Source organism: Mycteria americana, chromosome 8 (genome assembly GCF_035582795.1).
Source record: "Mycteria americana isolate JAX WOST 10 ecotype Jacksonville Zoo and Gardens chromosome 8, USCA_MyAme_1.0, whole genome shotgun sequence".
Lineage (NCBI taxonomy): Eukaryota > Metazoa > Chordata > Aves > Ciconiiformes > Ciconiidae > Mycteria > Mycteria americana.
Genome location: NC_134372.1, coordinates 29,176,715 through 29,196,414, shown reverse-complemented (window position 1 = coordinate 29,196,414; position 19,700 = coordinate 29,176,715). Strand labels below are relative to the sequence as shown.

General features: G+C 40.2%; 1 protein-coding gene across 6 annotated transcripts; it reads left to right on the top strand.

Annotated features, from left to right (window-relative positions):
* The first annotated feature begins 19 nt into the window (after nucleotides 1–19).
* Nucleotides 20–18,042, top strand: DNAAF1 (dynein axonemal assembly factor 1). 6 transcript variants are annotated; one of them, XM_075510533.1, is made up of 14 exons: nucleotides 22–272; nucleotides 721–952; nucleotides 1,264–1,404; nucleotides 1,879–2,014; nucleotides 7,812–7,903; nucleotides 8,742–8,963; nucleotides 9,717–9,883; nucleotides 10,137–10,258; nucleotides 10,817–11,031; nucleotides 12,197–12,457; nucleotides 13,075–13,184; nucleotides 15,914–15,982; nucleotides 17,183–17,561; nucleotides 17,873–18,042. In XM_075510533.1, the coding sequence occupies exons 2-14, from the start codon at nucleotides 817–819 to the stop codon at nucleotides 17,896–17,898; spliced, it is 2,076 nt and encodes a 691-aa protein (XP_075366648.1). In that variant the 5' UTR covers nucleotides 22–272; nucleotides 721–816; the 3' UTR covers nucleotides 17,899–18,042. The 6 variants fall into 6 exon arrangements, with proteins under 6 accessions (XP_075366651.1, XP_075366648.1, XP_075366649.1 ...); XM_075510534.1 differs by having other exon boundaries at nucleotides 22–617; nucleotides 17,186–17,561; XM_075510532.1 differs by having other exon boundaries at nucleotides 22–617.
* The last annotated feature ends 1,658 nt before the right edge of the window (nucleotides 18,043–19,700 follow it).

Genomic DNA, 19,700 nt, shown 5'->3' with positions numbered 1-19,700 from the left:
CGGCGTCGCCACGGCGACGGCGGCGGTTGGAGCAGCTGAGGCGGGGCGCGGCTGCCTGTGCCTGCCTGCGCCTCAGGGGCCTCCGGCGGGGGCGGGCTCCGCTCCGTCCCGTCCCGTCCCGTCCCGTCCCGTCCCGTCCCGTCCCGTCCCGTCCCTCGCGGTTTACGTCTCCTGCTGCTTAGGAGATAACGCGGCGAGGCCAGGAGCGGCTGCTGACGCCGTGCGCCGGGGCCTGGATCGGAACACTCGGCCCAGCTTGGGTCTCGGGTCAGGTAAAGGGAGTTGCAGGTTTAACGGGAGACATAGCAGTACGCTCTAGGACACGCGTCTTGTCTAGAGAGCTCCCGGGCTATAACAGCAAAAAGTGCAGGGGTGAAACGTAACAGCATCTGCAACCCTTGTGAGGAGACTAAAACTCCCCTCAGGAGTCCACCTGGCTTGCAGTGGGGGGAGGCAGGCATTACGCAAGAGCAGGCTGTGCCTCGAATGAGCACCATCGCTGCATCCTCAGCATGCCAGCTTCAAAAGGAAAAAAGTGACTTTGCTCTGGTTTTGGGAGGCTTCTCAGCCATGGTCCTCTCTACTCTGAGTGAGATCCGCTGTGGGCAGGATTTAAGGTAAACCCTCCCTGCCTTTTGGTATCTCCACAGTGAATAGCTCCAAGTTCTAGCTCTGTGCAGGCTTCATAATTTACTCATGTGGTATTTTTATCTGTAACAGGTTCTTCTACTAAAGCCTTTACACATTTTGTCTGGAAGTTGGATTGTAAGTCACGTACCAACTTGGCTGCTGTTTGTCTAAATCACCTATCTTAAAATGCAATCACAAAACGGAGACTCGGACAAAGGCCTGGGGGGGGAGGTTACTGCGCAAGAGGTGTCAGGAGAGTCTGTGAACGACACCAGAAATGAAGCTACCCAAACTGAAAATGAAGGCAATTCTGTCAACACAGGTGAGCCCTTCCAGGTGGCTTGCTAGGAAGAATTTAGGGAACTTTAGTGAACGTAAGGCCTAGAAATCAAGTCTGTCATTACTCATCTGCATGCAATATGAGCTTATTCTTTCCCCACTGAATTCACTGAAAATCTTGCCATAACTGAGGCTTACTCAATTGCCATCTTATTGTGCTTTTTTTTTCTGTTTCTTTAATTTTCTTCTGCCTGTGTTGCAGTCATACAGCTAGCCTGACCTCTAAAAGTTTTAACTACAATCATATTTAAATAAGCTGGTACAATCATTATTTTTGCACTGTCTCTTTTTAAGTGTCTGGAATACAAGCGCAACTAGAAGGTGCAAAGCAGGAATCTGAAGAGAAGAGTATTGAAAATGCAATTAATCAAGGGCAATCTAAAGACAGCTTGCATGAGTATAGCACTGGAGACACCTTCCGAAGAGTGCAAAAGGGTAAATTTGTAGAAGAGCTAGACTAACAAACAGTGCTTGAGATTACTCAGATACACTATTACTGTAGTCTCTTTATGTGCAAAGTTAGCAGTCTTGTTAAATTATTGTTAACTAAATGTAATATATAGTAGATGTCTAAGACCGTAAGAATATTGGTGCCAGTACTTTATATTGTCACTGTACATTGTAATATTCTTCTTAAGGCTAGTGGGTACTACCTGACTTCCAGATCTAAACAAAAAAAAAAAAGCAAATTTCAACAATTTATTTTGCTACTACTTATTTTACTACTTTTGCCTTCTAAAAAAGTTGTTTCCTTTCATTAAAAATGTCAGCAAAAATCTTGGTTAGCACACTTATTTTCTTGACATTCATATTCAATAATGTGCTCTTCAATATTTCTCTAAAGTAATTGGCAACATGACACTTCTTCCCCACTCATGCTGTTAAACTGCAACTTGTTTTCTTACAAAGATGTTAAAACTCAAGAGAAAGCCATCAACTGTATGTCCAGAGCAGATCAACAGAATGAACAAAAATCAGACGGTGATCGCAAATCAGTAACCAGCTCATTCAGTCAAACAACAGAAGAAAAGAGGGGCTGTGTAAGGTAATACATTGTTTGTGGATGTTTTTTATTTAAATCTTGGCATTGTTGAAGTCAATGGGAGTTTTGCTATTCTACAAATTAATTCAGGAGACCAATTTTGAAGATGAATTTGAGATTAATTGATAAATCAGGAATTGTTGATATTTCCAGCATCTGTATGGCTTTTTTATGGCCACAGTAGCAAACTACATTCTAACTATGTGATATAGTCTATTTAATGGATCTGGAGAAAATTGTGCAGACTCTCGTGGGAGTCATTTGTCAGTAGATTTTACCATTTCTAAGCATCAGTTCAGACAATGCATTGTATTAATTCATCACAATGTAAGTATGTCAGTTGTCAAGATAATTTTTAGCAGAGGAAATCCAGAGGTACCTCAGATAGTTGACAATAAGATACAACTCCTCTGTAAGCTCTGGCTCCAATTTTGGTCAAGCCTAAACCAGCATGCACTGCGATGGCTGTTCATGAATAGTTGTGAAATGGGATTATTCTGGTGTTATTTCTGATTAAACACATTGCAAGCAAATAATAAAATTAAAAACCATATTTGGTACTATTTAATAACATTGTTGAAAGTCTGGTCATGTGGGCTAGTTATGGAGTGATACATAAGGAATAATGAAGATTTACCGTCCGTCCCTGTACCTGCTTACATGCTGAAACTTCTCAAAGTTTATGTTGCTGCTAACTTTAACATAGCTGTTCTATTACAGACAGTTACAGTACTTTAAAGTCAAGGGAAAGACTCTTACTGAGTTATTGGGAAGTAGATTGGACTGTACTTACATAGAAAACTTCATTATCCTGGACTAATCAGCCTGGCACACTTCAGAATTAAGTTCTTATGAAGAATGATGGCAGAGAGCAACAATTGCACATAAGATAATTAGTGTTTTGAAGGAACATGTTTTATGATCCTATAAATTGCCTGAGGATGCTAATAATTTGATTAAATGCTACTACGCATAGCACAATGAAAAACAGTGGGATATACTACAAGTAGCTTCCCATCAGTGGCAGGGAAGAATACCAAAAGGAACAGGGAAACTCACCTGCTCAACACATGGCTCAGAGGCTGGTGCCATCGGCGGGATTTTGGTTTTCTTGATCATGGGGATGTTTACACAGCACCGGGCCTGCTGGCGACAGATAGAGTTCAGCTATCTCAAAGGGAAAAAAGGATTCTTGCCCATGAGTTGGCGGGGCTCATCAAGAGGGCTTTAAACTAGGTTTGAAGGGGGAAGGGGATGTGACCAGGCTCACTAGAGAGGAGCCTAAGGGTGGCATGCCAATGTTGGGATTTAAATCGATAGCCCAGCTCAAGTGTATCTACACCAATGCACGCAGCATGGGCAACAAACAGGAGGAGCTGGAAGCCATTGTGCAGCAGGATAGCTATGACTTAGTCACCATCACAGAAACATGGTGGGATGACTCTCACGACTGGAGTGCTGGATGGCTATAAGCTCTTCAGAAGGGATAGGCAAGGAAGGAGAGGCAGTGGCGTGGCTCTGTATGTTAGGGAATGTTTCGATTGTGTAGAACTCAGCAATTATGATGATAAGGTTGAGTGCTTAACCAACTAACCAACCTTGAGTGCTTGAGTGAGGGGGAAAGCCAACAAGGCAGATATCCTGCTGGGTGTCTGTTATAGACCACCCAACCAGAATGAAGAGGCAGATGAAGCATTCTATAAACAGCTGGCAGGAGTCTCACAATCGCTAGCCCTTGTTCTCATGGGGGACTTCAACTTACCAGGCGTATGCTGGAAATACAACACAGGGGAGAGGAAACAGTCTAGGAGGTTCCTGGAATGTGTGGAAGATAGCTTCCTGACACAGCTGGTAAGTGAGCCTACCAGGGGAGGTGCCTCGCTTGACCTGCTGTTTACAAACAGAGAGGGACTGGTGGGAGATGTGGTGGTTGGAGGCCATCTTGGGCTTAGTGACCATGATAGGATAGAGTTCTCGACTTGGGGCGAAGTAAGGAGGGGGATGAGCAAAACCACTGCTATGGACTTCCAGAGGTCAGTCTTTGGCCTGTTAAGAACACTGGTTGAGAGAGTCCCTTGGGAGACAGTCCCGAAGGGCAAAGGAGTCCAGGAAGGTTGGGCATTCTTTAAGAAGGAAGTCTTAAAGGCACAGGAGCAGGCTGTCCCCATGTGCTGTAAGACGAACTGGTGGGGAAGAAGACCAGCCTGGCTGAACAGGGAGCTTTTGCTGGAACTCAGGAAAAAAAGGAGAGTTTACCACTTTTGGAAGAAGGGGCAGGCAACTCAAGAAGAGTACAGGGATCTCGTCAAGTCAAGCAGAGAGAAGATTAGAAAGGCAAAAGCCCAGCTAGAACTCAATCTGGCCACTGTTGTAAGAGATAATAAAAAATGTTTTAACAAATACATTAACAACAGAAAGAGAGACAAGGAGAATCTCCTTTCTTTATTGGATGTGGGGGGGAACATTGCCACCAAGGATGAGGAAAAGGCTGAGGTACTTAATGCCTTCTTTGCCTCAGTCTTTAATAGTCAGACCAGTTATCCTCAGGGAATGCAGCCCCCTGAGCAGGAAGACAGGGATGGAGGGCAGAATAAAACCCCCATAATCCAGGAGGAAGCAGTTAGTGACCTGCTACGCCACCTGGACACTCACAAGTCTATGGGGCTGGATGGGATCTACCCGAGAGTAGTGAGGGAGCTGGCGGAGGAGCTTGCCAAGCCACTCTCCATCTTTTATCAGCAGTCCTGGTTAACACGGGAGGTCCCAGATGACTGGAGGCTTGCCAATGTGACACCCATCTACAAGAAGGGCCAGAAGGAGGATCCAGGGAACTACAGGCCTGTCAGCCTGACCTCGGTACCAGGGAAAATTATGGAGCGGTTCATCTTGAGTGCGCTCAACAGGCTTATGCAGGCCAACCAGGGGATCAGGCCCAGCCAGCATGGGTTCATGAAAGGCAGGTCCTGCTTGACCAACCTGATCTCCTTCTACGACCAGGTGACCCACCTAGTAGATGAGGGAAAGGCTGTGGATGTTGTCTATCTGAACTTCAGTAAAGCCTTTGACACAGTTTCCCACAGCATTCTCCTGGAGAAACTGGCTGCTCATGGCTTAGGTGGGCCTACTCTTCGCTGGGTAAAAAACTGGCTGGATGGCCAAGCCCAGAGAGTTGTGGTGAACGGAGTTAAATCCATTTGGTGGCCGGTCACAAGTGGTGTTCACCAGGGCTCAGTTTTGGGGCCAGTCTTGTTTAATATCTTTATCAATGATCTGGATGAGGAGATCAAGTGCGCCCTCAGTAAGTTTGCAGACGACACCGAGTTGGGCAGGAATGTTGATCTGCTTGAGGGTAGGAAGGCTCTGCAGAGGGATCTGGACAGGCTGGATAGATGGGCTGAGGCCAATTGTATGAGGTTCAACAAGGCTAAGTGCTGGGTCCTGCACTTGGGTCACAACAACCCCATGCAATGCTACAGGCTTGAGGAAGAGTCGCTGGAAAGCTGCCCAGCAGAGGAGGACCTGGGGTTGCTGGCTGACAGCCAGCTGAATATGAGCCAGCAGTGTGCTCAGGTGGCCAAGAAGGCCAACAGCATCCTGGCTTGTATCAGGAATAGTGTGGCCAGCAGGACTAGGGAACTGATTGTCCCCTTGTACTCAGCACTGTACTGAGGCCGCACCTCGAATACCGTGTTCAGTTTTGGGCCCCTCGGTACAAGAAGGAGATTGAGGTGCTGGAGCATGTCCAGAGAAGGGCAACGAAGCTGGTGAAGGGTCTAGAGCACAAGTCTTATGAGGAGCATCTGAGGGAACTGGGGTTGTTTAGCCTGGAGAAGCGGAGGCTGAGGGGAGACCTTATTGCTCTCTACAACTACCTGAAAGGAGGCTGTAACGAGGTGGGTGTTGGTGTCTTCTCCCAGGTAAGAAGCCATAGGACAAGAAGAAAGGGCCTCAGATTGTGTCAGGAGAGGTTTAGATTGGATATTAGGAAAAATTTCTTTACTGAAAGGGTTATCAAGCATTGGAACAGGCTGCCCAGAGAGGTGGTGGAGTCACCATCCCTGGAAGAGTTAAAAAAATGTGTAGATGTGGCACTTCGGACATGGTTTAGTAGGCATGGAGGTGTTGGGTTGACAGTTGGACTAGATGATCCTAGAGGTCTTTTCCAATCTTAATGATTCTATGATTCTAGCTAGCATACAATAATGTACCTGGGCTGACAACACAAGAAAACAGTATATATTTAAAGGTTTTGCTCAAAGTTTATAAATCTTTTATTCCTTCAGAGATTTATGTCAGGCACATTTGGCTTACAGGACAGTTGCAGGCTGACAATCATATTTTATATTGCCCCAGGAACTCAATTGACTAGTTGACTGTATTACAGTTTTGTTCTTCAGCAATATTGAGATTTTTAGTGTAGTAAGTAAATAAATGTAAAAGCAAATTCATTATGGAAGGTTTAACTTCACTGCCTTACTCAAGTTTTTTTGTTATTTTGAAAATATCTTCCTGCCAAGAAAATCTTACTGTTACAAGCTTTAGTCCTATGAATACTTATGACCACAAATGCAAAGTTCAATTTATTAATATGGAATTTAGAAGTAGACAATAATTTTGGACCATTTAACATTGTATTTCTGCAATATTTCTTTTGTGAGGAATATCTACTAGAAGTTTTATTTTTGAATTTCGTTTTACAGAATCTAAGCTTTCTAAATAGGAAGATACAGATATTTTCTGCTTTGGAATGTTTTTTGCTAGGTGTTTCCTAATGGGTTCCCAAACTTTTTGTCTATAGTGTTACTAAATTTTATGTAGCCCTGGACAGCTTGCCTCCAAAACCAGTGTCCTGTCACTCTTTGCAAAGTCCCTGCTCAGGGACTACCAACTCTATGAAACTGTCGATCCAGTGCTGTCTAGCAGAGGGTCCCAGATAACGGCGTAACTCATCCCATCAGCTGCTCTTCACTGTGATCCATTTCTAGTTTAGCAGTTTTCAGGCCACCCATGTAGGTACCGCTTTGGGGGTTTGCTGTCTTGCTGATGCCGCGTGCAACTTTGGCCTTGTTTGGCCACTGTTGGCTGCCAGCCCAAGTGCTTCGCCCCTGCAGCCTCTGCTGTTTCACACTGTAGCTTTCTGCCCAATGCCTCTTGCTGAGTCCTCTGCCCCTGCACTGTTCAGCTGTAGCCCACAGCTGCCCTGAATAGCCTTTTCTTGTTTCTTGCTTGCATGAATCCCAAAAGGAGTGGAGCTGAACATTAAGCGATTACCACTGAACAAGTATTATTCATTTTCTTACTGTGGCATTCCTAGCCAATCACAGCTGTATATTAAAACTGTCTTGAGTGCTATTTCAGAGTCAGCATTTCATTAAAATGTTAGGTTTGATAACTATCGATTTTTCTAGTCTGAGAAAAATTGGCTATGCTACCAAAGGTCCTGCACCAAAGCAGCAAGGAATGGAGGAAACAATTGGAGAGGAAGGAACCATATTCTAACAGAATCATGCTGCTCTTTTCCAAGAGGATGGACTCTAATTCCTTCCCCATTTTCCTACATACTCTCTATTTTTTAGCAGAAGAGCCTGGTAACTCACTTCAAACAGGTAGAAATGGAAAGCCACTGCAAAAAACCTACTACTTTTTTATTTTTAGTATAGTCTTGAAAGCTGTAGCCATTTCTCTTGCATAAAAGAACTATTAATTGTGTTGTATTGAAATCTGTTAAAAACCCAAAGATTTCAGAATGTGAACTGAAATAATTTTTTTGTTTTGCTTTTGCTTCCCATTGTTATTTTAGAATGACAAAAAAGATTCTGCAAGACATCTGTAAACAGCAGAAATTATACTTGACCCCATATTTAAATGATACACTTTACTTGCATTATAAAGGTAAGATGGAGACATGACTGTTTAGATTTATCATTCTAAGTAGCATTTTAGCAGAGAATCTATTTTATGGCTCACTGAAGTAAGGTATCTAATAATTCTTTTAAATTAGAAACATAATTAAATTTAATATAATAATGAAATTGTGAAACAAAATGAGTCACTGTGAAGGTAGAAAAGTGAACTGATTATAGACCTAATTCACTTTGTGGAGTCATTCAAAGGATCAATAGGAATCAAGGGACACTTTTTCTTCCAAAACAGTAGCCTCTGAGAAATGTCTTAAAATACAGGTCTGGCTTGCATTCAGAGGAAAATATATGTATTTCTTCTTAAACGTGTTTGTATAAAGAAGCTGTTTTCCAGCTTTGGGGACTTTTTTACTGCCAAATAAAAATGGTCAGGAAGAAAAGGAACAGTAAACACTTGCTGCATGTTCTCAAATACTACTGAAAGAAAAAGAAGTTGCTAGAATGAACACGGATCATCCTCTTATGATCTTTGAGCAGGTTTTTGCATGATACAGTTAGCTGGTTCAGGTTAGCGTAAGAATTGTTTTAAATAAATAGGACATGCTAAATCTACCAACTACATTTGGCCTTGTTTTTGCTAGTTTCTCACTATGCATTATTTGAGCATCTAAAGGGCTCCATGAGATATAGACCAGAATAGGTACCTATATGTTCTTGCCCTTTATGGGCCAGGTACTGTACCATTAATTCAGTGGAGAGTACAAGTGTTCCCACAGGCTGTTTCAGCAGCACTGGTTTAATGAAATTTACTCTTCCAAAGACTTGTTTTCAGCCAATGCAATTTCATTTTAAAACATCTTTTTCTGCAGGATTTGGCCGCCTGGAGAATCTTGAAGAGTATACTGGATTGAAGTGTTTATGGCTGGAATGCAATGGCTTAACAAAAATCGAGAATTTGGAAGCTCTGACAGAGTTGCGTTGCCTCTACTTGCAACTCAATTTAATTAAGAAAATTGAAAACCTTGAACCCTTACAAAAGCTGGATTCCCTCAATATCAGTAACAACTACGTGAAGACCATTGAGAATCTCTGTAAGAACTGTTCGTGCAACATGTTTTAGCTTATAATGAGCCCATATTCCTAAGCTTTGACTAAGCTAAGCTATTATTAGTGGCACTAGTTTCAAGGGTTTTTTTATTCATGTTAGAATTTTGCACAATATCCCATACCAAAGTCCACAAGGCTTGTACTGAAGAGTCAAACCTATGTATTTTGCAATTTAAATAGATGAGAAAACAGAAAAGACATAGTAATTACTTTCACGTGGATACCTGGGACAATTAAGTAGTTTTTCCTCACTTCTTAATACCATCTAAATACTTATCTGTGTTGCAGACAGGCTGGCAATGCAGTTTTCACCATTTACTTTACAGTTATGATGTGCTTTGGCAGTTGCAGACATGATTACCAAATCTTTTATGTCTGTTAAAGGATTTATTCCATCTTCAGCAGACAATAAAAAGAATTCCTCTACATTATCATTTGTGTACATTGGGAGTAATTTGAAACACAAGCTCTTGCTTTGGTGTAACTGACTAGTTTGAAATGAATTAAAAACCAGCACCATCCTAAAAACAAAAAACTATTTTTCCTGGGGTGAAGAAAGCAGCCTTGGAGGCCTCGCCAAAAAGTGCATATAGCAGAACAACAAATTTAGAAAAAAGCTCCCCACAATTCAGTAGAAACAATTATTTTGACAATGCAGTTTTCTACTGGCTCCAGAAAACCCTCTGTGAAGCAATGACTCTTACCTTTACTTTCATTGTACTGTTCTTGTCTGACAGCTTGTCTGAAAGTCCTGCAGACTCTGCAGATTGCTCACAATAAGTTACAAACAGTGGAAGACATACAGCACTTGCAAGAATGCCCAAGTATTTCTGTTCTTGATCTTTCCCACAACAATCTAAGTGATCCAAGTATTATAACTATTCTGGAGACTATGCCTAATTTGGTAAGCCAAATATAGCTGAGGGTTTATATCGTGTATATGGGTGAATCCTATTAAATGGTTTTGTCGGGTAGTCCAGCGCACAATAGGTCGTGGTCTAAAAGAAATGTTATTAAACATTATTTGGTTTTTGTAGATTACCTGTAACACCCAGGATGTTTTATTCACTTCTTGTTTTTTGAAATGATAGAGAAAGTGCGTATCTAGATTGGGATATGCTACTCAACTTTAAAATTTTTTTCCCTTGTTTCTCTAGCATGTGCTGAATTTGATGGGAAACCAAGTGATAAAGAAAATTGCTAATTATAGAAAAACACTTATTGTTCGACTAAAACTACTAACATACCTGGATGACAGACCAGTTTTCCCAAAGGATAGGTAAGAAACAGAGCCATCTTCTTTACACAGCAATAAAGCTTAAATGCTAATGCTCACTCATCCATTTTTTGTCAATATTGTCATGGAAGGAAAGGAAGACTGACAGGTATAATTTATTGAGGGTGGGTGACTTTGAGTATGAGAGTATTATACTATGGAGTTCTACATCTAACATACCTAGGAAAAATACATGTATTTTTTCACAAGAGAATTAATTCTTGAACAGAATTGTTTTACGCCAAGTCTGTAGACCAGAGGCAAATCCTCATTTCAACAGAAACTGAACAGGTGTCTGGAAAAGCAAAGCCAAGATCAGCACTCCTGGCAGATCTCTGGTGGTGTAATCACCAGTATTTGGATATCTTTGTTTCTTTTGTTGCAGTTTCACATACAAGATAAGATATATGTGCATCCCTGTTTCATAAGGGATTGTCACTGCTATATGCTTTTTTTCTCTTGCAGCTATTTTATGCTGTTGCAAGCTATTTTAAATTTATCTCTCATTATAAAGATGGGCTCTTATAGCTATATTACAGTGAGCTTTTGTGTTTCCATTAGAGCCTGTGCAGAAGCCTGGGCTGTTGGAGGGCTTGAAGCTGAGAAAGCAGAAAGGGAAAAATGGGAAACCAGAGAGAGAAAAAAAATCCAAGATAGCATTGATGCTTTAGCAGCAATCAGGCAAAAAGCAGAGGAAAAGAAAAGAGGCAAGTATATGGAAGAAGGAGATGCAAGTGCAAAATGTGGAAATGGAGATGCAACAGACATCCTAGAAGGTTTGTGGTTACTATTTTGGAAGATGTCTGTGTCTGCTTCAATTTGAATGTTTAAAATAAATGAATAGTTCCTAAATGTTCAGAAGCAGGCTGATGCAATTTTTGGAATATATTTATGAATCTTCTTTTCCCATACTAAATATTTTATTAAACTTGGTGCATCTTAGATTAACCACAATGATTTTAAGCAATCATCACCTTTCTCACTGCTGATGAAACAAAAAAACAACAAACCACTTCCTGTCCCAGTGTTTCAAGCTCTTGTGCTCTTCACCAGGGCAACCAGGTGCTAGTCAGGGCACTAATGGTTCCAGCAGGCATTCATGGGTGGAGGCAGGCAGTTACACCCCGAGAGCGGTATTTCCCCAAGATGCAGAACAAGGCTGGCTTCAATAGGCATGTGGGCTCCAGTAAGACCCAGTGATAACTGCTTCACCAGTCCCCCTCCACTGCTGCGTTCACTAACAGTAAGAGCTTCAGCCTAGAGCCTGCAGTAGTGGTAATACAGGCAGTAAGAGGAAGGTCTGTAATAATTTTCTTCACTTACTGCCCTTTTTTATGCCACAAATTCTTCTGCCACATTACTCAAGGAGGCATACATTTATGACCAGTAATAGGTCCCAATGTAACCTTTCTAGAGAAGCGTGCATGTTTCAGGATAAACAGGACTGAAGCCAAATACGAAGGCAGTACTACAGTGCAGAGGGGTGTTTATCTGATATGTTTTTGGGTTTCACAGGCTCTGAAATCAAACATGGTTGACTAACAAGTAAAACTTTTTCTGCAAGCACTAGATTGCATACAGGAGAGAATAACTCCAGCATTTGTCACTGATCCATCAAAATGCTCAAACATATGTTTAAATATGTAGTCACTTGTGAGTCTTTTCAAAGTTATAAATACCAGACAATTATTTACTATAGTATTTTCTCCAGATGAGTTTTTTTTGCTGGGGAACTGTATTTGCTAGGGAGTTGAGATGGGAAAACCCACAACATTGCTGCAATCTTGGGAGGACTACTGATCCATGAATAGTGGCTCAAAGTAGGAGCTTTTGATGCATATTTTAGGCCGAAGTATTAAGACCATGTAGTAAAGTTTGGATATTTAGAATGAGTAATGGTAGATTAACTCTGCAGTTTTAATGAACTTGTTTCTTCTTTAGGAGCACCTGCAAATTCAGATGACAGTGATGGAAATTCTAATACATCAGAGACTTCAAATATATCAGAAGAGGAAGAAACTCAAGAGAAGACTGAGAAATACAGAAATGAAAGTTTTGATGCTCGTGATGAAGTGATAACACTTCTACGAAATAGGGGAGGTAACACAGACTTCACATCTGGAAGTATTCCTGCTAGAATTCAAGAGGATGCACAAGAATCAAACTCTTACAAATGCTCAAATTTCAACAAGAAGACAGACGGTAATGTACACAGTGAAGAATCAAACCAAACTGAGGATGCAGAGACAATGAGCCAAACTCTGTCTTAGTGTAGCGCCACCTCTGCCGTGATTCAAACCAATTGATTCATAGATAAGAACATCCCATTAGATTTCCACAGTGACTAGTTGAAAATCAAGTAATACTGGATAAAATATTCTTTAAATACCACAAACAAAAAAAATACTGAGGGCTCAACCTGCAACTTCTGCTACATAAAGGTGAAATTCCACTTCTCATACGTGCCAGGTTTAGCGACAGGACAGGAGAGCTTACAGGCTTCCCTTGCTCCCACATAAACTGTGCGGTCTGTCTGCCAGCAGAAGCTGGACATCACTCTAGAGGTGGTTTTGTGCCTTCGCACATAGAAGAATGCTTTTGTAGATTTCTGGAATACGTTATTGCAAAATGCAAATATTAATTTATACAATGTAAGGAAGACCAAGAATATGATGGAAAGACAAAGAGCTGGATTCAGCTGTGAATTCTGCAATGGTAGTCAGGTCCCCAGCAGTTTGGTTTTGCAGTGCTTGCTGTTGCAATATAGAAAGTCTTTTATTCAGTTACTTTTCTGCAACTGACTATTGTTTATTCTTTAGATCTATCAAGAGAGAAGGCAGCTACTGAAAAGGCCATGCTTCCTGAACTGGATGAATGTGCTGAAATTGAACAGATCAAGCTGGAGACACCAGAGAAACTTTACCTTGATGTACGTATTGGATTCAGATTTTGGGAAGTTCAGATTTGGGTATTGTCTGCTCCCAAATTAATTCTTGTGACATCCTGTCTAATAAAACTATATGGCCAGGTTTCTAAGAAAGGTCTACTATTAGGAAAAGTAAAAGGAAAGAAAGAAAAAAACCCAAAAAGTAAAGTTGTAGGGGTATTCATTCTCTCCAGTGTAGCATGTGTAAAGAATTTACCACTGCTTCCAAAGTTTATTTTGTCCTTTGGCCATAAATCACCTGAAGTTGACCTTCTATCTCTGTGATTTCTCTGGAGAAGTTAATGAGGGCTCTCATTTAAAAAACAGAAATAACAACAAAAAGAATCTAGTGGATACATGCATCCTCTTAGGCAAAACTCAAATGAAATCTGCAGTTGAAAATGTGAACTATTGCAGAAGAAGCATAAGGAGGAAATAGCCACCCACTCATTGTAAATGTTAGCTAGCAGTATTAGATACTATAAATTAATTCTCAAAATACAACTTTTAGGTATATTTCCAAGAAAAGCAGGATGTGCATTATTCAGGTATATAATAAGCGATTGACATTTGTAATACGGTCTTCTGTTATCTAAGATTTCTATCTGATGATGCAAACATTTAAACATGTTTAACCACATTTAACCATAAGCAGGTCATGGATACCACTGAAAAATACAATCTCACTTCAAAGGAGAACTATTCAGTATGTCCTCATTATGGCACTGCTGCTAAACTGACAGTGTCAGATTATGACATAACTAGCAATAACAAACTTCTGAGCTTCTGATTTCCCAGACCGCTTAATACACTCTTTGATCCCTTATACTGCCACTGTTAACTAAATTCTTACTGGAATGTTTTAGAAAAGTCTCTTATATCTTTTCCGTGCTCTTTATTTCCCAGGAAACCATTTCCATCCTGTTATTGAAGGGCTCAACTCAGTGCTTCAGTAGAGGCCTTACTGCTGCATCCTCCTGTTTGGCTGTTTTTAATAACAGGTTTAACAAGGATAGGGAGAGAACGAGCAGGAATTACAAGTATATACAATATTATTTTTATAAGCAGATCTTGCAGGGTCTGAAATAAAAGCTTTAAATAAATAGCGATACCGTAGGTACCCACAGTGTGAAGATCTCATAGATTCAGTGTTTGTTTTTCTCTTGGTGCTATATGGCACCACAGCACGCTCCTTTGCGCAAACTTTAACATAGTATAAAAAGAACTCTTCAGCATACATGCATGGGGTTTCTTTTGACACATAAAAAGTGTGACTATTCTAATTCTACAGAAGAAAAAACGAACCCAAATCACATACTAATACACATTTCAGTGGTCTATGCTACTTCGTTCACTAACTGATGTTTAGTGATGGAAAGAGCTTCTCACAACAACCTCCAATACTTATGCTATTGCAGATTTTCCAAAGAGACTTGGTGCTGACATAGAAGGGAATGGCTGTGACGATGCCAATGGTGAGAAGCTCTGGAGCAGCACCATTGTCTTTACTCATATCCTGGAGTCAGTAGATGCTTTCAGTAGTGATATAAGGGGGAAGAGTGGAGGAGGATTTGTAACGCGGTGGTTATGACATCCCGCTGTCAAGCAGAAACAAGCCCATGTTCCTGCACATGCCTTGGTGGTATTTGAACTACATTCTGTGTACCTAAACCAGGATAACTTTTAGTAAGTGATTTTGGTTTGATCTGCAAGCGCACCCTGCTGATTGGAGTAAGACTAACAGGTATTTCACTTCCCTATTGACATCAGGTTCCACCCACTAACATTAGTCTCAAATCTTAATTTGTACATTTTTAATGATATTTGTATAAAACGTGACTTCATGCTGCACTAGCTACCACCATATCAGGAAACAGAAATTTCCTTTGTTGATTTTAATTCTGTAGTAATCTTCACCATGCAAGACAGTACTGATTAGATGTTCCTGATGCTACCGTGCCAAGCAGCTTGCTACAAAATCATTAAGCTCTAAAAGCAAAAGGAGATGCTTTTACCAGTATTGAGCTACATTAAAGAATTGGCAAAAAGGTATTACTTTCTACCTGTGATTTTTGTATGCCCACCCTCTATTTTTGCTTTCGTGTCAGCAAGTGGCAGTTGTCTTAGATAATATTTTCTAATGGAAAGCTGAAATGATTGGACCTGTCTGAGGAAAAACAGTTCTCAGCAAGTTTCCAGTTCTATATCCTTAATTATGAGGCGTTCACAGTAAAACAATGTTTTATTAGACGTATTTATGTTAACAGAGTTTACTGATAAACAGTTTCAGGTAGACTGCGGATCTTGATTTGGCTTTTACCCGTAAAGATGGGTTGCAGTTGAGATTAAGTCTATTGAATAGATAAGAAACAGCTAATACGCATAAACCACGTTTGCTTTTAAAATCCTGTTAATGCCTTGCTGTTTATCCTTTTATCTTCCTTTTTTTTTTTCATAATCATACAGTATAGTAGAAAATAGCATTCAGTCTGACATTAAGGTTATTGCTGTTTATCTGCTGTTTCTGGAGACAGATGAATTTTCCTTTTCCCACATGTTCTTAACAGAGGAAACTGTCATCTCTGAGAGGATGACAGTGCAGTGTTCCTGGCTGTGGCCTCTAACCCTGAAAAACATTGCTTTGAAGAAGATTCCCAATGAGTTACAGATGTTGTATTTTATTGGTTAGAGTAGCATTTCCCACTGATTAATGATCTTGTGATTGTCCTCAGGAACTGCCTGACTTAGAAGATACAGATGTAAGTGAATTTCCCCCAGAAGACAAAATCTTTGCTCAAAGGGTAAGATTCTTATTAATTCCAGTGATGAAGCTTCCCAAAACACATTTACAAATGTTTTGCAAAATGAGGAGAATCTAAGTTGTGAAATGCTGTTTTGGGAGATGCAATCAGTTATGCATTTATAAACTAAAACGGATGTTTCAGCATATCTTCTCTGTCCACTTGTAAATATTTTTTTTATTTGATTTTTTATATTACTGTGTTGCAAAAATAAGAGAATGAAAAAGTCATTTTTCTGAAATAAGAAATAAGATCAAGTAATGCAACAGTTAAGTAAGATTAATTTCTTAGCAGCATGTAGTGTTTTAATGAAGATTACTCTTAAAATATACTTTACCAATACTAATATGCTGCAAAGGACTGAATAGATAGAACAAATTGCCTGCTACTGAATAAAATCAGACTTTTCAACTGAAAACACAGAGAGATTGAAACTCCTCTGCTCCACTTGGGGCTAGTCAGACACAAGGCAGTTCATGCCCACATTAGCGTTGTGCTGTGCTCGAACTGATCTTCTAGGCAAAAGCCTATAAACAGAAACAGAAGAGAAAAAAGAAAAAGAAAACAACAACAATTAAAAGCACAGCTTTGATTGTAGTTCTGATGTTGACTAGTACTTGCCTTGCTGGAGACAGAGGCTGATACAGTGCATGGTTTTCACAACTCCCTCCAAGATAATGCAAACTTTTCCTACAGTCAGTGTAAGGTGTGGAATTTATTTGCTCTTTTGGTCACAGACTCATGTGTTGCAAAATGTCTTGGCCAACAAAGCCTCCAATTAAAAGAAGATAAGAGAAGGGGACAAAGAAGATTATTGAAGGAGTAAGTGTTAGCAGCTCTCATGCTCCGAAGGGTGTTCAGTTCTTAACTGAAGTCAGATAAAGATGTTGGTCAGGTCCCTCTGTTTGGAGGTAAAGTAATAGAATTGAGGCCACACATTGCTGAATTGCTGAAATAGGTCTTTGTTTTATGAACTGTTAATAGTTTATGGTCAGTTCATCGCTAATGCCTGAGAAAAGTTAACCCAAGATTCATCCACAAAGAAGCAGAGCTATGGGTATGAAGCACATGTTCTTTACATTTTGGGAGAACAGCACATCATAGCTGACAGCAGTTATGTGGATCCAAGAGATATTTACCCATCTTTTAGCTTTTACATCTGAAGTAATATATTTTCAATTACATTTTCTACCTTTACAGCAGGAATATCACCCAAAGATTGAAATAATTTCTGAAATGACAAATGACAGCGATTCTGCATTAGAGGAAAACAATAAAAGCATGTTTGAGAATTCAGTAGGAGAAGAAGTTCCAACAGCAATTTTTTCAAATGTGTATAAGATACATAAAGAGCATGAAAAGGAGCACTTAAGACCCCTTGTTGAAAGCTTCTTTACAGAGCCTGCTAATTCAGAAAGATACCCGGAGATCAAAGATAAACAAGCAAGCCCCTCAAAACCCTTGATACAAGAGGTTATCACTGAGCCCAAGGATAATCTACTATTGTCACCAGTCTGCAATCGACCACATGACCCAAGCCCACAGGAAGAGGACAGTAAGATTACAGTTACTTGCCCTAGTAAGATTACAGTGACATAATTAATCACAGAGAAAAAGGTGGGTGGCACATACACACTAAAAGTAAGGATTTGTCCAGCTCTTGTTGAAAAAATTTTCAATCCACTGTTAGTTAACAATCACCTCTTCCTTTTATTTATGTGGGAATCCTAATAAATTAGGAATTAAAATGTTATTTTCTCTTTTTCTACACAGAAGTTCTTGCTGAGTTTTATTTAAATGGTTTTAAAAAATTGGGCTCAACATCTCTTTTTCCAGTATTAAATACCACCAGTGAGTTTCATTTGCCATTTGCCTTCACGATTTTAACAGGGAAAGGCAGTGATGGAGAAGCATAGTGCCTGGCTGAGAGTGAAGGATGTCCTCACAAAGCACAAGATGACGAGGACAGTGAGAGTGGGTTAATCTAATCACTTTGAAAAAAATCTCTAATCTCATCTAATCACTTTGAAAAAAAAAAACATACTAAATCTGGAGCACAGCGCCTGGCTGACTGCATGCGGTTATTCTCAAAATGCAGAGTTCAGCAATGGGACTGTTAGTTAAAACGGACATAACAGTTACTGTAATATAAAAACCACCGCCTTCAACAGGAGGACTTAGTGTTTCAGTCAGTCAGAGGCTGCTGTGGCCTCCAGCATCTGACCTTCAGGGCAGAACTTTTGGTTATGTCAGTGTGAAAAAAGCACATAATCCTCTGTAACCCACAGGTAGCAAGTGCCTTGTGTTCCCACCGCCAAAGCTGCTGGAGATCCCTCGGCTCCAAGCTCTTCAGTGCAGCTGGCAGTGTTCACTACTTTGAAAGTGAGGGCACTACTGTTTTAAAGTTAAATTCCACTCTCTTACATAATTTTTTCCCCTTGTATCCTTCTAGGAATTACTTAGTTAAATGTTTATATCATAGGGTTTCATTACATATGTAATTTCAATCCATAATGTAACATGTTTCTGTCATTTGAACTAAAGATTCTATTTGTAACCACATATATTTTTAACTTGTATCATCTCCTTACCAGTATATGTCATACCAGATTGACTTCAATGACAAATGGAGATTGCTTCTTAACTTGATATTTTACAGATCTGATGTTCATAGACATTGTGATTGTTTATGCAAAAACAGATGCAGAAATAGTGTCCATGCATGGAAAATCTGGTTTTACCTTTTAGGGCAATCTGTGATGAAGCATATACTTAGATGTGCCATTTTAATAATTTTTCCTTGTGATATACTTCTCAGGATCCAGATTTCGAGTATAACAGAAAAATAACCAGCCAGTCAGTAGTGGCAGAAAGAAAGCTTCAGTGTAAAAAGCCAATCAAAGGAATTCTTCTTTCATTAGCTTCTCTCTTACATCACAGTGGTAGTAGTCTTGCGCCAAAGTGAAATAGAAGATAACAGCAGTGATGCCTCAGCCAGGTTCTCTCTTCTTCCCTTCCCTTTTTTTTTTCCTTCTCCCCCTTCTGAGCTAGAGAATTAAATTCAAGGAAGTGGAGATAGCTTGAGAGCCGTGCTTCCTCTGCGACACTGCAAGAAAAGAGTTGGAGAAAATGGACAACTCTTGGCCAATTCTGCTGAGGCATTAACGGCTCTCATTTCCTAACACAGAAGCGGCTGTGCTAGTCAGTTAAAAAAATAATTGTACACTGTTTAAGCACAACACAAAAGAGTTGGCCTCATCTTCAAGGGCTGGCATTGTTTTTATGATATAATGAACAATCGCAACATCAGGAATAAGCTAGGCTTTAAGTCACCTTACTTCATTAAGCCTTACCCAAGTTTAGGTGGATGTCTTTGTTCATATTTCTATAAATCTCTAATAATTTGTAATAAATAGAATTGAACAGGTCTTGTAGATGTGCACATTTAAAGAAAAAAAAATTACTATGGTCTTGTTGAAAAGATTTATTTCCCATTAGCTGGGCTTAGGTGCCTCTGGTCATAAGAGAACTGGTCCTAACCATAACACAAAATAATTGTAAAAGCCCTCAGGGAAAACAACACAATTGCTTTAAATGTCAGCCATTTTCCACGTCCCATCAGTAAAAACATGCTGGTAAAATCCTTGGCCTCCAGGGTAGGGCAGGAGGATGAGCAAGGGCCTGTGGAGAACAGACTTGTCTGAAAGCATCTTCACAG